The sequence below is a fragment of the Eschrichtius robustus genome, chromosome 8, assembly GCF_028021215.1.
Source record: "Eschrichtius robustus isolate mEscRob2 chromosome 8, mEscRob2.pri, whole genome shotgun sequence".
NCBI classification, from domain to species: domain Eukaryota; kingdom Metazoa; phylum Chordata; class Mammalia; order Artiodactyla; family Eschrichtiidae; genus Eschrichtius; species Eschrichtius robustus.
Genome location: NC_090831.1, coordinates 100865968 through 100888392, shown reverse-complemented (window position 1 = coordinate 100888392; position 22425 = coordinate 100865968). Strand labels below are relative to the sequence as shown.

The 22425-nt window shown below is 39.5% G+C and overlaps 1 protein-coding gene across 1 annotated transcript in view; it reads left to right on the top strand.

Moving 5' to 3' along the window:
• The first annotated feature begins 744 nt into the window (after positions 1–744).
• FAM3C (FAM3 metabolism regulating signaling molecule C) overlaps positions 745–22425 on the top strand; it is a 48963-nt gene continuing 27282 nt past the window's right edge. Inside the window, exons 1-3 of the mRNA XM_068549371.1 lie at positions 745–945; positions 14588–14642; positions 18571–18675. Coding sequence (XP_068405472.1) covers positions 14630–14642; positions 18571–18675 — 118 coding nt within the window. The 5' untranslated portion in view covers positions 745–945; positions 14588–14629. The remainder of the gene's footprint in view (positions 946–14587; positions 14643–18570; positions 18676–22425) is intronic.

Genomic DNA, 22425 nt, shown 5'->3' with positions numbered 1-22425 from the left:
CCTATTATTTCTTTAATGCAATTTAATTTCTACAACCATGTATTGTTCCGATATTCTACCTAATAATAGTTAATGATGAGAGTTATAGTTATTAATTATTCTGGAATATGTATATCGGAATTATGAAACTATTTTGTGTTCTCAAGTTTTGGATAGTGGGACTTGGATTGACTTCTCAATTAACAGCACAATCGTGGGAAAAGGTGTGTACAGGAGAAAAACATTTCTAACTGTCGGGTTGCTAAATAAATGAAACAAAAGTGAGGTGCAAAATACAAGCACTACCTTTCTCCTTGGGTCAGACATTTGGGGTTACCAACGTTCTAGCGCTCCGACAGGTAGTATTTTCACCGTAGGTTAGTTAGCTTTTAAGGAGTCAAAAGGAAATCGTCTACGACCTTACGTTGATATGACCGTCTCGTATACCCTAGCTGGTGGACTTCTAGAATGGGACTGATTACTTTAAAATTTCTTCCTTTAAGGTGGGGATTATGGAAGTGTGGGTCAAGGCGGGGTGTGGTGGGAACAGGCGAGACCTATTTGCCCTCTTCTGGGGTGCGGCCAGCCGCCGCGCCTGCGGCTCCCACGTGGCAGGTCCCGAAAGCGCAGCGCAGGCGGGGGGCGGGGCCGCAGAGCCCGCCCGCTCAGCTCTCCGGCCCTTCCCTCCGGCCTGCGGGGCGCCCGTTCGGTCCTCCACCGCCAGGGGGCGGGCGCGGCTTCCCGGCGGCGGGGCCCATTGGCCGCGGCGGGGAAGCGAGGGAGGCGGCCCAGCGGCTAGCTGGCTTCCTCTTGGCCACTCGCGGGGGTGAGGGGAAGCTGTAGGAACCCGGGAGGAAGCGGAGGAGCGAGCGGCAGGCGGCGGTGGCTCCTGTCGGCCTCCGGCAAGACTGACCGCAGGGAGGCCGGAAAGCGGGCGCGCGCGGCGGAGAGGCGGGCGGGAGGCCGGTGAGACGCACGGGGAGGCGGAGGGAGCCGCGGCCGAGGGCGGGGAGGATGGAGGGAGGCTGGGGGCAGCCGGGCACCCACTTTCACCTTCATCCTCTGGTCACCCCGCGACCGCCGGCCCGGGGTGTGCTCGGGCGTGCTCGGGTCGTCGTGGCGCGTCCCGCCGAGGGCAGGGCGCGGCAGGACCAGGGCACCAGAGCGTGGTTGGCCGGGGGTCCGGGCCGCCGCCCCCGCGCGGGCACCCCCAGTACGGTGGCCAGCCCTCCGGCTCCGCGGAGGGCGGGGCGGCCACTGCACCTGGCGCTCCGGCCTGTAACTGGCACCTGGGGCGCGCGTCCGGCCCGGGGGGGCTCCCGCTCGGGTCGGAAATGGGGGCCGAGTGCTCTAAAGAGGCGGCGATGGAGTTGTAGGTTGCATTTGAACTCTGAGGAGGGCGGTCTTGGCTCACTTGTAAAGTTTTAGTGTCTTCTAAGTTGGAAGTACTTTTTATTTTTAAAACCTATTTCGGCCCATTGGCATTCGGTGTCATTGATGGATGTGCTGTTCGTTCCTTTTTTTCTTTTTATTTCTTTTTCTTGTTTTTTCCCCATTTGTTTGCCGCTGTCCTCAGTTTCTACCGTATGTTACGATTTGTGACCCTAGATCTAAATAATGAGTGTTGGACTGACGTTTGAGATTAAGATCTCCAGCTGTAATTTTTTGTGTTTTCATCATCCTCTACCTTTTGCTTTTTAAAATTTCGTGTCATACAAAACTATTTAATTGACAGAGCCTTTTCTTTGTTTTTATTTGGCCGAAAAGAATATGAATACAATGATCCTAGATATTAGATTGCTTACTAGGCACTGTGTCACGTGCTTTCATATGCACATTTATTTCTTACAACCCATAGAGTAGGTCCGTTTGTGTATCTTTCCCAATTTTACTGAGAAATTATGAACTCCCATAGACGTTACGTAGAGGTTGATGCTGACAGCAGATCCCAGATCCCTTGAACTCTTAACCACCTTTCAGGACTAATGGTATGCTGTCAAATTTTACAATTTTGCATTAAGGGAAACCTTAATGTTATTCATATAGTGCATCATTGAGTACAAAGGGATCTCCATTTAATTTAGAACATACAAGTTACTAACTCATGCCATTCAGCAAGAGATTGGCAGAATCAGCATCCGGGTTTGTCATATCATGAACTGTCTCTTTTTAAAGGCTGCCAGTCTCTTGAGTTCTCTGGCAGTTTACTAATTAAATCACAGGGGTTTTTTTTCCAGTGTATACAGGTGTGAGAAGCTTTGTTTCACAGATTCTGTGTAATGTTTTCTCAGCTCATTAAAGACTAGCATTTCTTGATAGTAAGAAATAAAACGAGTTTCATGCAGTGATTCTCAACCTGGGGATCTCTCAGAATCACCCATAAATGAGGCTTTTTAAAAAGGACGCGGTCAGCCCCCGCCCCCCCCGCCCCCCGACCCGCCCCCAAATCCCCAATGGAGGGGGCTTCTGTTTAAAAGGGAGTCAAAATAAGACTGAGCACCACTGGGTTACAGTGACTTTTTAAATAAACCTAATATATGTTACAATTAAAAAAGAATTACTAACTAATCTTTTCATAATTAAAGAAGATACATTAAAAAGGGAAAAGTCACTGGAGAGAGGGTCAAAGGACAAAGAGATTGTTGAATGGTGAAAAGTAGTCCCTGTGGGGAATCATAAGAATGTTATTTTTTTTTTACCACATATTTTAGGTCTCAAATGGGCAGTCTCAGTATTCAACAATTTTTACATTCATTTAGACATATGAGAGTGCCTATATGTGCCAGTAATTATAGGTAAGGTGGATACTGTGTGAATAAGGCAGCCTGGGCCCTCGCAAAGCTATGGGTCGGCCAAAAAGTTCGTTCGGGTTTTTCCATAACATCTTATGGAACTTTAAAAGGTTTTGTGAATTTTATGCCGCTCCTAAAACTTTAACAGGTTTTGTGAATTTTATTCCGCTCCTAAAATAGAGCCAGCTGATGTTCTCTCAGAGGAGGAAATTGTATTCCACTGCCTCTAAATTTCCACAGTTTACCCCATCAGTATTCTTTGATTGTCTCCTTCATTGGCCTGTTCGTTTGATTAAAGCTGTTTTATTACTTACATCTTCCTTATTTATAATCTAATTAATTTTCATTTGTTCATTATTTTTCTAGTCTGTGGTGAGTTTTTAAATTTCCTTTAAAAACTAAATTTAATCCACATAACATAAAATTTACCATTTTAAGTGTACAGTTCAGTGACATTTAGTGCATTCATAGTATTGGGCAGTCACCACTTCTGTTTAGTTCTACAACATTTTCATCACCCTAAAAGGGAACCTCATGTTCGTTAAGCAGTTACTCACCATTCCCCAACCTTTGGCAACCACTAGTCTGCTTTCTCTGTCTACAGATTTATCTATTCTGAATATTCCATGTAAATGGAGTCATAAAATAGGTGATCTTTTGTGTCTAGCTTCTTTCACTTAACATTACGTTTTAGAGGTTCATTCATGTTGTAGCCTGTATCAGTACTTCGTTCCTTTTTATGGCTAAATAATATTCCATGTATAGACACATATTACATTTTGTTTAGTCATTCATCCATTGATGGATCCTGGTGGGTTTTTCTGTGCTAGTGAGAAAAAGTTATGTGGACGTCTATAGCTATGAGTCTGCATTAATTTTCATCATAAGTTCTGCATGGCTTGTTTAGATAGTATCGTGGTTATCAGGTGTACTACTTGACTCTCCATACCATTCAGCATCTGCAGTTAGGTGATCATTAAATGTGTATTGAAGGACCTGTGGTCAACAAAAAAATGAATTTTTTAATTGGTTCAGAAAACTTTACACTAGAATCTTCTTACTACCAGTTCTTTGAAAATGGCTAACTTGCATCTCCAGGGCCCTTGGGCAGATGGAGCCACTCTGCTCCTCCATGTCTTCACATAAAAAGTTTGACTGACAGAATTATGTCTGCCCTGGTGCAGTGAAATTCTGCAGACTACTTAAAGACCGTATAAATGAAGTGAGTGTATAGGGGAATTCTAAAACATTCAGAATAGGAACCTGTAACATCCCATCTGATATAATGTAAAATATTATAGTTACATGAGGAGATGAAGATAGTTTACTACTTATACTCTCCTGTAAATTTGTGCCTTTCTCTCATCTCTTTTTGTAGCGATTTGTGAACTAGACACTTCTTTATCCTGCTTATGTTCAACTTATAGTTAACATGTAGTTTTATCTTTGCTGTTGTACTCGATAATGTCTGTTTCTCCCTCCCTCCCTTTCTTTCTTTCCATCTACCCATTCATCCATCTTTCTTTCTCCTCTTGGATGGTATAGTGTAGGATTAAAGTAGGTTACATTACAGCTGTTTAATTAACAGTTGTGGAGCTCTGAAGGAGCAGACAGAACAAAATGTCATTTTGTCTTGTTTTCTGTTTTTGGTATGTTTGTACTCTCAGTTACAGAAATCTGATCCCCATTTCATTTCTTCAACTGGATTATGACTTTTTAAGCAAAATTCTGCTTTGGTAGAGAGGAAACTGCAAGAAAATATGGGGACAGTTTTAATTTTACGCTCTGTTGTAACCATTGCAAACAGGAGTTCTCTTTGCTCTGTTCCTCAGCACATTATTTCCAGATTTATTCACTGGCCACCTCTCCCTCCTCACCCCCGCAGGAGACCTGGCCCAGAGTCAGGTTGATTTCCATTCATCGTTAAGGAAAGAATGAAGATTCTTGTCCTGTGAATTTTACCTTTGGGCTTTTTTGGCCTAGATCTGACTTACTCCCCACCACTACCCCAGACGTCTCTGTGTGTTTGGATTGGTGTACTGTTGGGCTGAAGTTCTCACGTCTAAGCTGGAATGAGGGTCACCGGGGGAGTTTAGTAACCGTACAGGAGTTTTAATCCTCACTCCACGGGATTCTGGGCTCAGGAGTTTGCCTCCTAAAAAGCCCACTAGTAATTGTGGTGCCCATGGTGTGTGTTATTTTATAGTTAGGGATTCAAAGAACCAGATACGATGTTTCACTGAATCTAAGATCTTTGTAAGGTACACCATTATTTTATTATTTTTAACCACAAAAATGTGGTTGTGAGCCTCATCCTGATTTAAAACTTGTTAAAATAAGGGAAGTAGTATGTATCTTGGAATCAAAATACAGAGTGTTAGGTACCTGAGAAACTACAAGCTCCTCTTGTTATGGTAAAGGGTTATTATGAAGCTATGGGACAAAAGAATTATAATGTAACAATTCTTTAGACCTTTTACTTTGTAAAATTTGTTTATAATAGAGTTTAATATGTGATGCCTGTACTTGACATATGTTTGTAACGAAGATTATACTGATGACTTCGTTTTAAAATGCAAGGTAGCTGGATCATAGGGTGTAATGCACTCTAGTTTGGCCCTGTATTATTTTCATCCTACCCATTTCCAGTCTTTCACATGTTGGTGTTTCAGATCAGGTGAGAAGTCTTACTTTTTTTTTTTTTTAAAGTATACTTCTTTTTTTTTTTTTTTTTTAAGATTTATTTTTTTATTGATTGATTGATTGATGGATTGATTGCTATGTTGGGTCTTCGTTTCTGTGCTAGGGCTTTCTCTAGTCGCGGCAAGCGGGGGCCACTCTTCATCGCGGTGCGCGGGCCTCTCACCGTCGCGGCCTCTCTTGCTGCGGAGCACAGGCTCCAGACGCGCAGGCTCAGTAATTGTGGCTCACGGGCCCAGCTGCTCCGCGGCACGCGGGATCCTCCCAGACCAGGGTGCGAACCCGTGTCCCCCGCATTAGCAGGCAGATTCTCAACCGCTGCGCCACCAGGGAAGCCCCAGAAGTCTTACTTTTAAGCTTCTGTGTACGTTAGCGATTTCCATTTTGTAATCACAGTCCTTTAAAATATTTACTTAATGTCACGTTGACATTATTGTGGCTTGATCATTTGATTTCTTTTTTATCACTTTTTTTCTGTTAGAGAGTTCATAACCCTCATTAATGCCAGCTAGCCGGTTATATGCATATACACCAGCCACCTACTGCCCTATAATGAGTAGTTTTAGGATGTTGTGGTGGTAATTGGCATCAGCACCAAGTCTGGGTCAGAGTAAACCTGAACTTTGCTTGCCAACTTAAATAGAAACACCATGGTGACACATTGGGTCCTGAATGAGAGAATATCTGTAGATTAGGACACATCTTTCCTCATCAATGAGAATTCATTGAAGAGCGACCCCTCCTGCTATGGTGTTTCCTTAGTGACATCATTTTGGCAAACGAAATATTTTTGTCAGAAGAAACCTGCTTAACTATGTTAGATTTGGGATGGGGAAAGCTGAATACGTGTCCATTTAGTTTCTAATTACTTGAAGTATTGGTATTTACAGAAAACATGGTTAAATGCCTGTTGATCAACTGAAATATTTCAGAAGTCTAATACCAAATTTCTGAAGAGGAAAGACTGTAGGTCTCTAGCAAATTCACATCACAGTGGTGGAAGGAGTTGTCCTCTGGGATTCTCAGTGTAGGGTGAACACTGTTGCAGTAGTTCTGCTCTTAGAGGGTAGTGTGCATGGGGTCTGGCAGGCTTGATTACTTCTCCCTGCACTAGTCACTGGGGCCAAGTCAGGACAGGCAGGGCACTTGCATGATGAGCAGGGCTCTTTGCTAACTGGTTTTTAACTCGAGGGACAGGCTGGGATGACAGTTATGGTTTGTCGTGTCTCATTCTTAAGAGAATGAAGTTTTACCCAGCTGCTGCAGAACAGATGGAAGTTTTCTGAAGTGTTACTCTCTCCAGGCACTGCCAGGAGAAGCAGATAAAAACAAAGGATAGCAAATTATGCTGGGTAGACAGACTGTGGAGGAAAGCTTAAGTGCACCCAGAACATTTTGCGGGGAAGGGTGGGGTGCCTTCTGGTTCAGTTGTGCTTTTCCACAGTATGCTTTTAATTCTGTTTCTGAGGCCAGTTAGATATTAATCCTCTTTTTAATGTAATTTCAATGTGTAATTTCAACGTGATGCTATTGTATTAAGAAAATAAGTAAAGCCATATGATATTAGTTCAGAAAACTTATAAACCCAGGATTAGATCATTCGTATCCCTCTCTTCTTAAGGTTTTCAATAGAACATTAACGTTTTCTTCTAAAAGATTTATTTATTGGTTCTATAGAGCCATTGTTTAGAAGTTTTTGGTCTGTTGCTCTGCAGTCTCACCTTTTTGAAGGCAGTTTTGCAGGAGATTGGATACATTTACATTTTCCTCAGTGATCTTTGGAAAAAGTGAATATATTCTTGGCATTATAGAATTATACAGATCTCCTCCTTTCTTTCCCAAATACTTTGTTTTTACCTCCTTTGCTTTTTTTTTTTTTTTCTTCTAGTCAAAATGTAAGATTAGTTTAGTCATTTAAAAACCTGGGATACTTTTCTAGTTGTTATGTAGACATCGAAAAATTTCCCTTTCACCATATAGGGTCCTACTTACACTTTTAAGTGTCTGACACATGTGCGTTAAAATGGTAGATTTTTAAAACATCCATTCTCTAGGATTCTATATCAGAGTCTCCTACTAGAACTAAAATACTGTTAAGGTAGTAATTGGATTTTTTTTCTGTTGCTTAACAGAAAACACCAAATTCTGTTAAATTCACAATATTTATAACACGGTGATAGCAGCTCACATATCATACTGAGTGTTTGAATGTTAAGATTCTTTCAAATGAATGCAGTCTTCTCACCCTCTGCATTTCGTTATTTCAGAAATGTATCCCTCCTGGTGAAGATGTGTGCATAGTGGCATCTGGGAGAGATGGGTACTTGATAGCAGTTTGCACCTACTATAGTGACAGCTTTCTATGAAAGCAAATGTTTCTTAAAACTAAATATTTGGAATTTTAAAAACTAATCAAACATCAGATGCACAGTTACCCGTCCCCCTTTCTCCCTTTTTAAGCCCATCACAAAAATAATCACTTTTAAACACTTAAGAAAACAGTTAAGATCTCGTCACCATCATTTTACAGTTAATGAAATGGGATATAATAAGATTAATTTTCCCTGTTTTTTTTCATGTCTCCTGGGATCGTTTGGAAAACATTCCTAGATTTATTCCCATCTTTGCTGTAGGTGGACAGCTTCATCTGTAGGAAGGGAAGGACTTCTTTTCTTTTGAAGAGGATCCATTATGTTGCTTCTCACGGAGTATATGCTTCTTCCATGAAGAACAGTTGATTATGAAAATGTATGGTGAACACATACAGAACACAGAATTCAGCGTTGTCTGATTTGTCCTACTTCTGTACTAGTACTTCTAAGAGGACCCATAGAAGCCTTATGGGAATTGTATATCCCACAAATAGCCCAGCAAGAAATGTTGGAATATTAGAGCACGGTCAGGAAAGTTTTTTATTCCTCTATTTTAAAAGTTTTTAAAATTTAAATTCATTTTTTATTCCTTTACCTCAGGTTGGCAAATTGTGACCTATGGGTCCACATGGGTCACGAACCAAGACTGGCTTTTATATTTTTAAGTGGTTGGAAAGAAAAAATCAAAAGAAGAATAATATTTTATAATGTGAAAATTTTATGAAATTCAAATTTCAGTGTGCATAAGTAAAGTTTTATTATAACACCACTGGGCCCATTTGTTTCCATATTGTGTATGGCTGCTTCTCAGTTACGACTGCAGAGCAGAGTAGTTTGAATAGAGACTATATGGTACACAAAGCTAAAAGCATTTACTGTCTGGCCCTTTTACAGAAAGTTGCCAACACTTGCTCTAGTTTATTTACATAAATGCAGGTATTTTTTGCAAATAGTTTTCTTTAAATACCATACTTTTGTTTGTAAGCATAACATTAGAAGAACTTACCCTTGTGACTTTTAGCTGCAGTATTCTTTTGAAAAGATTTCAGTATTATGTAATTTTCCTCTTTAACTGCTCTGGGACTGAAAATTTAGTCTCTTACATTTTGATCTTGAGGGGGTCTGGGTTCTCCAGAGAAATAGAACCAATAGGAGACCGTCTGTCTGTCTGTCTTTCTGTCTGTCTATCTATCTATCTGAGATAGATAACTATCAGAAGGAATCAGCTCATGCAGCTGTGGAGGCTGAGAAGTCCCAGGGTCTGCAGTCGGCAGGCAGGAGTCCACAGGCCTGAGAGCTGGGAGAAGTCAGTGGTGTAAGTTTCAGTCCAAGTCCGAAGGCAGCTGAAGACCAATGGACCAGCTTGAAGACAGTAGGCAGAAAGAGCAAATGCTGCCCTACTCAGCCTTTTTTGTTCTAGTCAGGTCTCCCAACGGATTGGACAAGGCTCTCACTTGGGGAAGGCAAACTGCTTTACTCAGATGTTAATCTCATCCAATAAGACCCTCACAAACACACCCAGAATGTTTAACAAAGTACGGTATCTGGGCACCCAGTGGCCCAGTGGAGTTGATACACATAAACTAGCCATCACAGGGCCTAAATGTACTTTGATTCTACTTGCTTGCACTTTTACCTTTTTTTTTTTTTCCCTTAGTCCTCTTGAAAAGCCCTAGTTCATATGAATATTAGAATCGTCTGTTGATTGTCAGTTGATTCATTTAAAATTGCTGTCTGGGAGGAAAAATTTTCCTCTACCCTTCTAGGTTCCTCTGCCTGGTCTAAAAATTAAATTAACATGAAACAGATTAACAGAAAATCAATAGTTCAATAACATGTATACATGGGGGAGACCCAGGAAAACTGAGTCCTTAAATACTATCTTCCGCTAAAGACAAAAGAGGAGGGAGGTAGGGGGTAGTGGTTTGGGACTTCAAAGGGGAGGAAGGCAATTCACATGGAGATGGAAAAGCAGATGTTTGGTAAATGTTTGCTGGGTCTTGCTGGGGCAATGGGACACCTAAAGGAATTTTAACAAACAGATTTGCTAGGTTCCTCCCTATCTACACACATGTAGTTCATACTACAGTTATCTGTGGTGATAGTTCCCTTCCTGTTATAGACCCTCTATAAATTCTTTAGGCAGCTAAGGGAGAAGGTCAAAGAGTCTTTTGGGCCTTGACTGTTTCCAGCTCGAAATAATTAATACACCAAAGAGACATTTTGGGTTGCAAATTTTGTTTCCTTACATTGCCGTTTGGCCAGCACTGAATTAAAAGTGGATTGAATGGAGTGATAGTTTTCTTATATTTTTGGAGTATAATTGGTAGTATTTTCTTCTGGCTTAATTAAGTGATCGTTGTTTGTTAATATTAAATGTATCAGTGAGTGTGCCTGTATACTTCATTTTCCTTTGTCCTGTCTGTCTTGGACGAGTGTTCTTTTTTTTCTTTTTTTTTTTTTTAAATATCTGCGTCCTTTAATGGCAGTAATACAATTATTGGATTAAGAGACCACAGGAGGAAGGGCAGGGACGTTTCCGGAAGACAGATATGGAATACTTTGAAAAAGGGGGCGGAGTAGAGTCATGCAACGATCATTGTAAAAATATAGTACATTATATACATATTTGCCCCATCAACTTTCAACTCTGAAATAGTATTTACGCTTTTGTTACAATCCTGGTTAGAGAACAGTTTTTCTTTCAAAGCTCGGCCTGATGGCAAATGGAAATTTCGGGTGAATTCATAGTCCCATGAGGTTCTTAGGCTGCCTATTCCAAGAGGAGGGTTCCAGCTTCTATTTCATCCACAGATTTCAGTGTTAAAAAAGTATTTAAATTTGCTTTTACAAAAGAAAATTCTCAAAGGAGGGAAAAAAAAACCCCAACCATGGCCACGCTGTGTATTTCTTATTTTACAAACACTAAGGGCTGCAGCCCTCTGCTTCAAGGCCAACACTGGTGGCTGAAGAAAAATCTCACTAATGATTGTTTAAAACAAAACAAAACAAAGCAAAAAGACACAAAGACAAACCAAACCGACCTGATCATGGCGCACTGACCTTGTGGGGCTGCCTCTCCCGCCTTTGCTTCTGACGCCAAACTCAATGACTATTTCTTTTCTGGGGGAGGGCGTTTGATATAGAACCCTCTTTAACCTCCTACCCCAAGGAGGTGGGAGGGGGAACCCTTTGGCTGGGACACCATGTTTCCTCATTATTAGCAAGAAAGAGTCAGGGCCCTTAAGCGAGGTGGTTGAGATGGTGGGATGAGGAGCAAAAAGGCAGGAGACAGCCGGCAGGTACCGACACACAGGCGGGAAGGAGCCCTGGCCGCACAGGCCTCGCCCAGTTCCCCTCAGGCCACGTCCACGGGGTGGGCCTCCTCTGGGGCTCTGTGGACAGGATGGGGCCTCAGCCAGGGCCCTGGGGGAGGTGAGGGGAGCCCGGACAGGCATCTCTGCGCCCTTCCTGGCTCAGCCAGATGGGGAGAGCAGGATACAGGCTTTGGGTTCCATGCCCCCCTACCCACAGTGGGGACTGAACAAGTGTTCTAATACACATGCTTAGTCATTTTGACAACCCATCAGAGCCCTAGAGTGGCTAGTTGGCAGCAGGGATTAGCAATTCCCAGAGCCATTTGCAAAAGCCAAATTGATTGATATGGAATTTTGTTGGGAAGCTTCTTAGAGCATGGCAGGGAGCTGCTGGGAAGTGGAAGGGAAGTGGAATTGTTTATAGTATCAGCTTCTTACTTTCCCTTCATATGACCTTGGACAAATCCCTTGACCTCATCTATAATGCCGTAGGGCTGTTGGGAAGATTACATAAAATAAGAATGTGTGTGACTTACTCTGCTGTTTGCATTATTTCCTAGTTTTTGTTAAATGGCAAGACCTTCCCCTCCTGGTGAATAATTGTTTTTATGGCTTATTTTGTTGATAAAGAATGGGCCCTTCTAATTTACCTGGTGTAGCTCGAGTCCACTTCTCAAGGAAAGAATGAAAGTATCACTTGACCTGTGTTTTTATCTATTGTCCTGAAGTTGATTGATTGTAGGGCAGTGCCTGTTTATTCAGGCCTGAATTTAACAAAACTTCATGAATTAGACCAACGTAGACAGTTGGGCTAAAGGAAACGTTTAAATTATAAGAAATTCGAAGAAATCCAGTATGTCGATCCAAGATCCTAATTCAGGTTCTCTCTTTCAATCCAGGTTACTTACTTAATTAGCGTTTATCCAGAATGGTGTTTCCTTGCTCAGGGCAGCATGATGGCCCTGCTTGCAGTGGGCTCTGATGATTGTGCACTTTACATGTTACAACCTGATCTGGCTCAGTCATTGATCTATAAAACACTGAAACTTACTGTTTTGACCTAGACTACACTTTTGGGGGGAAAATGTATTTCACAAATGTGCTGTTAGGGTTTTTATTTGTTTGTTTTTTAATCTGTCTTAAAAATACTCTCCTCCTACCACCCATATTCTTATTTTGGAAATGGCTCTAATTTCTGTATCTCTACTTTTTAATGAACATATAAGAACAGTTATAAAATTTTCACCTGTTGCCTCTGAATGAAAGGGCTCTGAGTTTCTAGCAGAGACCTTTTTCCTCCTCTTACTGTTGTGTTCATTTTCTCTGGACCTTTTCTACCTCCCCTTGATTGTTGGAGGTTCAGTTTGAGGTATATACCAGGCTCCATTAAGGTATTACTTCCCCCCGTCCCCCAAGATGATTCTATGTAAAGATTTTCTTTGTTTTTAATGTCCTCCTAAGAAGACAAGTTAGGAATGATTTGGAATTAGCATATTGTAAACAGATGCTCCTTGATTTGCTCTCAAATGTATTCAATACTCTTATGCCGATTTACACTCTTGAATCATTAATTTGCTTCTTAAGCAAACTAATTAAAAATGTGTCGTGGCTGAGATTTGATGAGATTTTAATTTAGAGATTTTATTAAATGTTATTCTCTGAGAAATTTAATGGAAAACATGGATTTGGCTAGACCACTGTAGTTGCTTATATTGTGGTCTTACTAGTGTTAAGCTTAGAAGCAGGCTGGTTAGGCAGTCCGAACAAGGGGTAGGTACGTGAGGCAGTGATTGGGATTGTACAGGTGTGACCTCCTTGGCAGGTAATGGAAACAGTGAAGTAGAACATCAGGTGTCTGCTCAACTGCTTATCACTCTTCAAAAAAAATTATCGCAGGCCACATTCACACAAGAGTGATGTTATTTTGGAGTGTTAGCTGGGAGGAAAGGCGTATATGTGTGTTTTGAACATAATATTCAATCTTGCTGGAAGTCAAAAGAGGATTTATAACTCATTAGGGTTTTCATTTGAGAAGCCAAGATTTTTTTTTTTTTTTTTCTGCTTTTATGTGGTAACTTGTGGATACTTCAGTATCTCTTGTTTCCTTTTAGCGTTTTTCCCAGCCTGTGGCTAAGTAACAGTGACTTTTCCTATTATGTGGAAGGTGTTCAGATAACTAACAAAGGAAATCAATAATGCTCAGTTCAGGACTAGTATAAATATAAATGTTGATATTTTCTTCAGGGTAGATTGAGCAGAAGGAAGGGAGTTCCCATAAGAACATTGGTCCTTTTAGGTGCTCACCACCTCCACCCGTGATAATTCCTTATTGATGAATAAGAAAACTGCATGTCTCACTCCCTTTCAGTGTCCTTCAGGAGTCTGCCATTGTTTTTATTTGAATCATTCTGTGCATTACTAGATCAGACATCAACATTGAAACATCAGTACTAAAATACAGTCTAAAATAAAGAAATATATGTTTTTGATTGATGCAATTCATTAATCGAAATTTTCTTTTGAATACCTTTCCTGTACAGTAGATTGAGTAGACTGTGGAAGCTGTCTAGCTGAACTCGAGCACGAATTTCCTATCAAACTCGTATACTTGCTTTCCCATATTCTTTTTAAAATTTCACCTATCTAGAGTTATTTCTTAGGGGGGAACACACAAACATGTATGCAGATTTTTTTTTCCAGTGTCTATTTCTTGTTATTATTACAATAATATCAGATTACAGTTTCTTCATTTGATGTATAACATACACTGTCAATAATGATAATTGCTGGAATATTTAAAATTGCAATTCTATAGGTCTGAATATGTTCTTTCACAAACTTAAATTGAAAACATGAAGAGGAAGAGGACCCCTGGTATTAAGATAAGGTGCCTTTCCTATAAGTGCTTATCATAGTGACACCTGAATTGTGTCATACTAAAAATGAAATGGCATCATATACTGGAGTGAGCCCTAGAGCAGGAGCCAGCAGACCTAAATCCTCACCCCATTTCTGCAAGTAATTTGTTCCCTGACTAGATAAGCAGCTTAACCTCTTTGGACCTCAACTGAAAACTGGTGGTTTGGAACTAAATATCAGAAGTTTGTTACAGATGCATAATCACTGAGAACAGTAGGGCATCGTTCTGTCCATGCTTGATGACAAGTTTTCCCTCCATCCTTCAGTTAGGGAGCAGGGGACAGAGCAGTTTTAGACACACCCTCCTCTCCGGAGCTTTTGTGGCCCAGTGGAAGGAGACAGGCCCAGTGCTAAGAGCTTTTTCATTAAATGTTAATATTGGTAGAATACTTAGAAATGTCATGACATTTACTTAATTAGTTTAATATATACACTCCAAATCAAACTCAATCTAGGGAGGAATGCTCATTCTAGACCTAATGATGTTTGCCTTTTCTTTTGATTTTAGGAGCTTATTTAATGAAAAGTGCCATAGACTGAAAAACCAAACATGAGGGTAGCAGGTAAGATACTTAATTCAGTAGAAATAATTTTGCTTTTTGTATAACCTGTTTGTTTAGTAATGACTGAATGAGAGGGTAAATAATCATTTTCTATGTTGAGTGTGACTGAATATAACAAACTAAATCATTATTTAGCCTTTTTACTTTTTTAGGTAGTTGGCAAATCATAAATTGGACGTTTAGTGGGATCTACATAAGTTTTTTGGGGACACTCCTGTTGAAATTATTTATGCTAAATATTTTAAGTTATGGTTTTTAATGTTTACATCCTTATACATTAAGCTTATTTGCCTAACAATATATAAATATAAATATATATATGTATAATGTTCATATAAAGAACGATTTTGACAACTTAGGGAGGCTGATTTTTGTTTTTGCTAAGTTCTAGCTTGTTGAGAAAAATGAATTGTGAAGTTTAAAAGCTTAAATCTTTCCTATGTGTGTACATAAATTAAAACTAGTGTATGTGAAGAATTCAGTAAAATGTGTTTTGTGTAAATGACTGTTGTATTTGCTAGGTCGGGTTTAGCCTGCATAAGTGAGGTTATGTGTAAGGACATCTGTTTCTTAGGCAGCATACTGAGGAAATTAAAAAATACCATTTGGTGTTCATAGTATTAAGGTAATGACCTTTATCAAAAGACAGATCCATAAATAACAGGAGAGGCTGAGACCTCTTCCTACCTATAGTGAAAACAAGTGTGATCCCTCCACCCTGCCCCTCTAGCACAGCCACTGCGTAGAAGAAATGCATACTTTACATAGAAATTTCTACTAAGTAGTGTGTGTCCATCATAGGAGACAGCTTGTCATTTCTCAAAATCAAGATAGTCATTCTTTTAATTATCATCTCACCAGTAAAAAAAATATTCTTATGGGAGCGTCTCTAAAAGTATGATTCTAAAAGTACGCTACTTAATTAAGCATGGTGATTTGAAATAAAGCAAGTTTCTCTTTCTCATGTAATTCTACATTCATTCTAGTTGAAATTAACTTTGTCATCTAATCCATTTCTCTGATTTTGACGATTAATACCAAGGTTAATTGATGAGTAATTATTCACTGAGTGCTGATGTTATATTTGACACTGTTCCTAGTATAGGTCTCAAGGGGACTGCCTTTAATGAAGGAATAAGGAAGATTAGCTATTAGTTTATTGCTTGTAGACTAATTAGTCTCTTCTAATTAAAAAAAAAATCCTGGTTGCTTTGAAATATCCTTATAGCCATTATTCTTAACAGTGAGGCATTAATATCTCAAGTTTATGCTTTTTAGTTTGTGAAAAATAGGGACACACTCAGATTAGTACAGTCCATGGCTGGAAGTAGGAGGGAATCTCATGGATGGAATGGGAACTGTGGTGTGCTGTGGGTAGGCCCCTCCCAGTCCAGAAGTGGATGGTGGCAGCTCTGGAGGAGCCCCTCTGCAACAGGAGGTCCAGAACTCTACCGTTATGGAGGCTCTGCTGGTCTTCCCCCGCCTGCCCCTCTCAGGGACCTTCTGCTTGTTCTATCACCAGTTAGTTTCTCCACCTCTAAATTCTCTGTTTCTTAGAGCTTTTGTTTCCTCCTGCTTCCTTTGATGGTTTCTTATAATTGAATAGGTCTTGGTTTAAAACTAAATTCTGCTGCTAACTAGTTATGTGACCTTAGGCAAGTGATCTAAATTTTTGACCTTGTTTTCCTTATTTGTAAAATGAAAATGGTATCTTGAAAGGCTGTGCAAATGAGGTTGTGCTAATAAGGCACTTAGATCTGTAGCAGGCACTCATTAAATGGTGTGTGTATATTTTATATATATGTATGTATATGTAAATATGATGTATATAGTTTAGTGTAGGCTTAGGTTTAGCTTGGTATTGAATTTAGTCCAGAACTTTCGTATATTATAAACTTGGTATCTTAATCATTGTAATATTTCAGTCTTGAACAACGAAGGTTTGGTATATCTGCTTTAAGGGACAGGGAAAGATTATTTGCACACGCCCATGATTGCTAGAAAATGAGATGTTAAGACTGTCATGTGACGTATAGTCTTCCAGCCCTTGGTCTTAAATGATCCAGAAGGAATATGCCACCTGTTAACCCTTCATCTATTTGGCAAACACTTATTGAGAGTATTACTATGTATCAATACAAGGCACTCTACTAGATCCTGTGGGGGAAGAGTTCAAAGACTAATGGAATTTTACTCTCTTATGTGCTAACAATGTAGATGACTTGTAGTCACTCTTCTTTTCTTTTTTCTTTTTATTCAAACAGAAAGTCACAGAAATTATAATCATCCTCATCAGTTCACTCAGTCCCATGTAATTAATTTTTTTTTTCATCTTGATCTTTTGTTAGCACTTTTATGAATTCATCAGTTTTCCATTAGAGTTCTGAAAATGCTTATTCATTCAGTTCAGCAGTATGGTCAGTTACCAGAAACCTGTACTTGTCAGAGTCTTTTCCATGAAAACAGGAAGCAGTTTTGGAAGGGGGAGAAGGAACAAAACAGGAGGCGGGGTGGGAATTGATTGGTTTAGTAGTTAGGCTTCCTCCTTGCCGTCTCATGTCTATTATTTATACAGCGTTTCTAAGTAAAAATGAGTAGCTCTGAGAACCTCCTGCTTCTCGGCGTCGCCGGCCCTTCTGAGCATCACCCGGTCATTCGTTTCCCTTCCCCGTAAGGATGCAGTCCCAGTCTCTAGGTTTATGAAGTTAGGATGAACACAGTTCTGTTTTACTCTTCCTTATCCGGTAAGTTGAGTTTTGGTAGTTTCCCTGAAGAATGTGGTAATCTGATGGTAGCAGAGAACCGTGCAAAGCACTGGGCTCTGTCAGGATCCCTGGGTTCCTGCCCTTGTGCTGCCGCTAAGATATCTGTAATCTTGCGCAGTTGCCTCACTTGTGGGCTTTTGTTTCCTTAAGGATAGTGAAATGACTGCTGATCTTTTAGATCAGTATAAATTAAACTTCCGGTAAGAGGGGGGAATGGAGATTATATAGGCAAATATCAATATTGTTTCTGAATAGCCTGGTGAGATGGCTCTGAAATTCTAAGAGTAAGAAGATGATGTTTCTTTCCTGTCATTTTTCATGTCCTTTCGTATCTTGTACTTTTTCTTTCCTAGGTTTGCTTAGCTGTGGAGAAGAAAGACAAGTGATGATTCATATTAAGCAGTTAATTAGTTAGTAGCAGTGCTAATTATTTGTAAGGCACTCAGAAATAGTTGAACATGTAAAGGTATGGGAGACTCAAAGAGTCTGTTCACAGAGCTTACCACGTAACCGTGTTAAATGTGATAGGTGCCGAATTAAGTCCTCCAGGAGTGGGGAAGGCGTGTCTTAAACTTTGGTATCAAGTATGAGGGGAGATATTTCGTTGTTCACCATAGCAGGAGCACTTGTGTGCTTCAAGAGATATGTGGGTTGGTGAGGACAGTGAACCTGTTACATTTCACTTGAGAACCCCTTGCCGAGTGGACATCCTGGTCTGTTGCCTTAGTATCTCCGGGAGGTTCAGTGTTTTTGTATCCTCTCTGTCTTGTATTGCCCTTTCTCATTGAAAAGGGTTGAGAATGTGTCATCCCACATACTTGGTGGTGGTGTTCCATTAGCCTTGATAACTTTTGTGTAGTCAGCCAGAAGTTGACAGCAGGTCATTTTTTTTTCCATGAGAAAACTAAGCAGATGACTCAGGCAGTCCTGTGTCTAGGTTGCTAGACAATCTCATAATTGTTTGATCAGAAAAATCAATCAAAATAGATTGTTGGTACAGTTTTTGTTGTAACTCAAGTAAAATTAAGATCCAGTAGATAAGAAGTAGATATTTGTTAGTCTTAAGAATTTTTTAAATACACTTACGTTTTTCATGGAAATGCATAACTAAAAATTCTGTGGGCCCATAAGCTCATGTTGAATTATTTCTGCCCTTTATCTAGGTGCTGCAAAGTTGGTGGTAGCTGTGGCAGTATTTTTACTGACATTCTATGTTATTTCTCAAGTATTTGAAATAAAAATGGATGCAAGTTTAGGAAATCTATTTGGTAAGTTTTATTTCTTTTTCCCTTTCTTAAAGTTTATTTGTGATGAGATTGTCTTTAAATTTTTACCAGTTATCAACACTGAGTTACTCTGCTGTTTGGGCTGTCTAGAAAAGAAAATGAAATTATATTGGTAAGTGTGATTCATTGGAATATTCTAAAATATACAATAGAAAATCTTACAATTAATTCAATATAAAGCATGAATCTTCTAGTCAACATTTTGAATATATTTAATGGGGCCTGTTTTATGCATGCCTAGGGACATTATTCATGGCATTCTAAATGCACATGCTAGAAGATATCACACCCTATTTGAGTTGGCTGCTTAAAAACTTGGAACCAAATCTAACCCTCAGTTAGCAAGTGATTAGGAGTCATGATAATGCATTTTAAATACCAGCCATAGAAATCCATCTTGCTTTCCTACCCTTATTTTCCTTCTGCACCATTTTTCCTTTTAGCAATTTATTTGGTGCTATGTTGTAAATGTACCACTACAAGCTGCCTTAATTCAGTTTTAAACAAAATCTTTAAGCTGATAAAATAAGTTAACATTTGAAATGTTTGAATAAGCTTTGGCTGAGCACTGTGTAAAGTATTAAAAAATAACTCATGAAAGGTCAGACTCTGAAACCTAGAAACAGTATTTTGACCTAGTAGGCAGAAATCGATCGAATGAAACAACCTTGAGATCTCTGGAATAGTTGGTGAGTTTTGCTTTCCGTAAATTAATATAAGACCTAATACATTCCCTCTCACATCTAGTTTCAAGACTCCCTTAAACCAGTGTTTCTCAAACTTCGATGTCAAAGGAATCTCTAGGGAATCTTGATAAATGCAGATTCTGATTCAGTGTCTGGGATGGGGCCTGAGAGTCTGCATTTCTAACAAGATCCCAGGTGATGCTGATTTCCCATCCATGGACCATATGCTGGGTATCAGGCTTTAGACAGTTCTGGCATGTAGTCCTCAATTTCTGTATATTTTCATTTCTGTACATTTTCAGGTGACTTTTCTTACAATGACTACTTAAAAGTACTTCCTTGTATTGCACTGAATTCTGCCTTTTATTCTCCCAAGTAATTTCAATCCACTGATCTTGCTTCTACCTGCTGGAGCTCTCTTCCACATTAATGATCTCTTAAATAGTTAAGTTGTGGTTATTCTCCTCCATGCCATCTTTTTATAAGTTTTCATCTTATCAAGTTATAAAATCCTCCCTTTGAACCATTCTTCTTAATGCACTGGTTATTTTCCTCCTGTCAATTTTTTGGCACCCATCTTAAAAAGAAGTATCCAGGATCGAGCATAGAATAGTTGTTGCAAAGTGTAGTGAGAATTGTCTTGACTTCTCCTGGGCTGTGTGCTTCTGTTACTGCAAAGGGCCAGCCTGGGGTCCTTTGAGAGCACAGCTGGTTTCGGTTGAAGGATGGGGCACAAAAACATGGAAGGCATTGAGGACTTGTTCAGTGTTGCTGTGGAAACAATGTGCTGTAGCTAATTCTTCTAAGTAAGGTTGATGGTAAGGGAAGACAACTATGGGGATGGTAGCTTGAGGCAGAAGTAAGTTGAACATTTTTTTCTTTTTTGAAGTAATAGAGAGGTTTTCACTTCTCTGTAGGCCTCGGGCAAGGAGTCAGTGAATTACAAATCAATGGGAAGAGATTAAACAGAGAAAAAAGGATGATCCTGGAGAGAAGGGGGCCACGGGACCATTGGTACAAATGAAAAATTACTTTGGGAAAAGGCCCACTGTTTTCAGAGAGAAGAGGCTGGGTGTGGGCACAGTGTTTCCCTGGTTTGGATCTTCATCTCTAGTCTGGATGTTTTATTTGGACATTACAGGGATGGTCTTGGGTCTATTTCTTGTCTTTGATATCTGCCTATGTCACCACTGCCAGAGCAATTCTCTTAAAACTCTTGAATCTTTAGTATTTCAGTGGAGAGTAAAATCTGAACTCCCTGCTAGGATGGCACTCAGTCCCCAGCCTGCCTCTGCCTTCCCCACCTGTACGCCCCCTCCCTTCCTGCCCTCCCTCCCCCCGCTGGCTGTGCCCACGTGCACGTGATCTACAGACACAAACCCTGTCCTGTCCTTTCCTACCTCAGCCTTTGTTCATGCTTCCTCACCCCACACATCTTTCTCATCTCCCCTTCATCTGTTAATCCTTCTCATTTTTCAAAACTGCATAAACGCCCCTTCTTGGGAGAAATTGTATTTTAGTCTCCATCTTTTCCCTGTTAGAATGTTTCTCCTTTTTCTGAACTGTCCTTTATAATGCATAGTACTTATATCTCAATTTGGCCTGATTTTATTCTGCCTTACATTATAGAATTTCTTTTATTCCTTTTCATGTATTCAGCCCCCCTTACTGGAGAACGAATGTTGAGAGCAATGATATCTTAGTGACTCACCTAGCATCTAGCACTGGGTCCTGTACATAATAAATGCTGATTGAATGGAAAATGAATATAGGTAATGGAGGATTAGGATTTTTACATGGGGAGGAAGAGTATTTTCAAAGTGGGATTCATTTAAAGCTGTATTAGTTGACAAGCCACTGGTCGTCAGCTGTGAACAAGCACTGAGCTACTTTAGGATAGTCGTCTTTCTTAATTTTCATTTTGATTTTTCCTAATGTTACGAACGTGCAAGTTTTTATTGTGTATGTCTTAGCTATTTAATTTAGGCATTCTTAGGGCAGATGGTTTATTTTGTTGTCATAACTGAAGTTATGACAACTGAAGTTATGTTCTGTATCCACAAAACCTTATTGGATCCCAGTCTATTGAATTGGTGAAAATTTAATTTGTGTGGTTATTTTTAATTCTTATTTCAGAATAATTCAGCAAAGATGGAGATGTGGTTGTGTTTGCCATTTGTTTAGCATCTAACTTAAGTTTAACTCGACATTAAGATTGTTTCTATAATCAGTATCTTAGAGGGGCCCATGAGATTAACTATAGTTCTTTTGGTGGTGAACTTTTCCCATTTTTCAACTTGTTGATATAATAACTTACTTGATAGTTTATGTAAATTTACATTCAGGTTGATTATATAGTACTGTTTTAGAAAAATAAAAACATTTCTAGAAAGGAAGAATGAGAAATTTTGCCTGCAATTAGTAGTTGAAATAACCAAAATAGATTCTGTTTTTTTTAAACAACTTTTAACAAAACTTTTTATTTTAAGATAATTGTGGATTCACATGCATTTGTAAGAAATAATATGGAGAGATCCTACATACCCTTTACTCAGTTTCTCATTGGTAACGTCTTATTAAGCTACATACAGTGTCACACTAGGACATCAACATGGGTACAGTCTACCAGTCTTAGTTATGATTGTGGTTTAACATAGTGTTAGTTTTCAATATGGATACTTAACAGCTAGTAAATGTACTGAAAACAGTCCAAAATATTTTTGCAGTAAGTACTTAATATTCTCTTTAGTTGATTTATTTTTACCTTTCAGATTTAAACCACTGAAATAGTATATACATATAAAGTATTTGAGACATTATTAAAAACTAAAGTACAAAGTAGTTCTATTGGATTTCTTTAGCCTGACTTGTTGAAAGACATTCACTGATAAAACCAAATGTTTATTATCGTTTCTTGAAGTGAAAAGCTGAATATATTGAAAGACATTAAGAATTAAAGCTATCAAGGTAGTTTGAGAAATGAAAGTTGCAGAAAAGGAGGGATTTTTGTGTTTGTATGTTGTGCCCATACTCTACATGTGGAAAA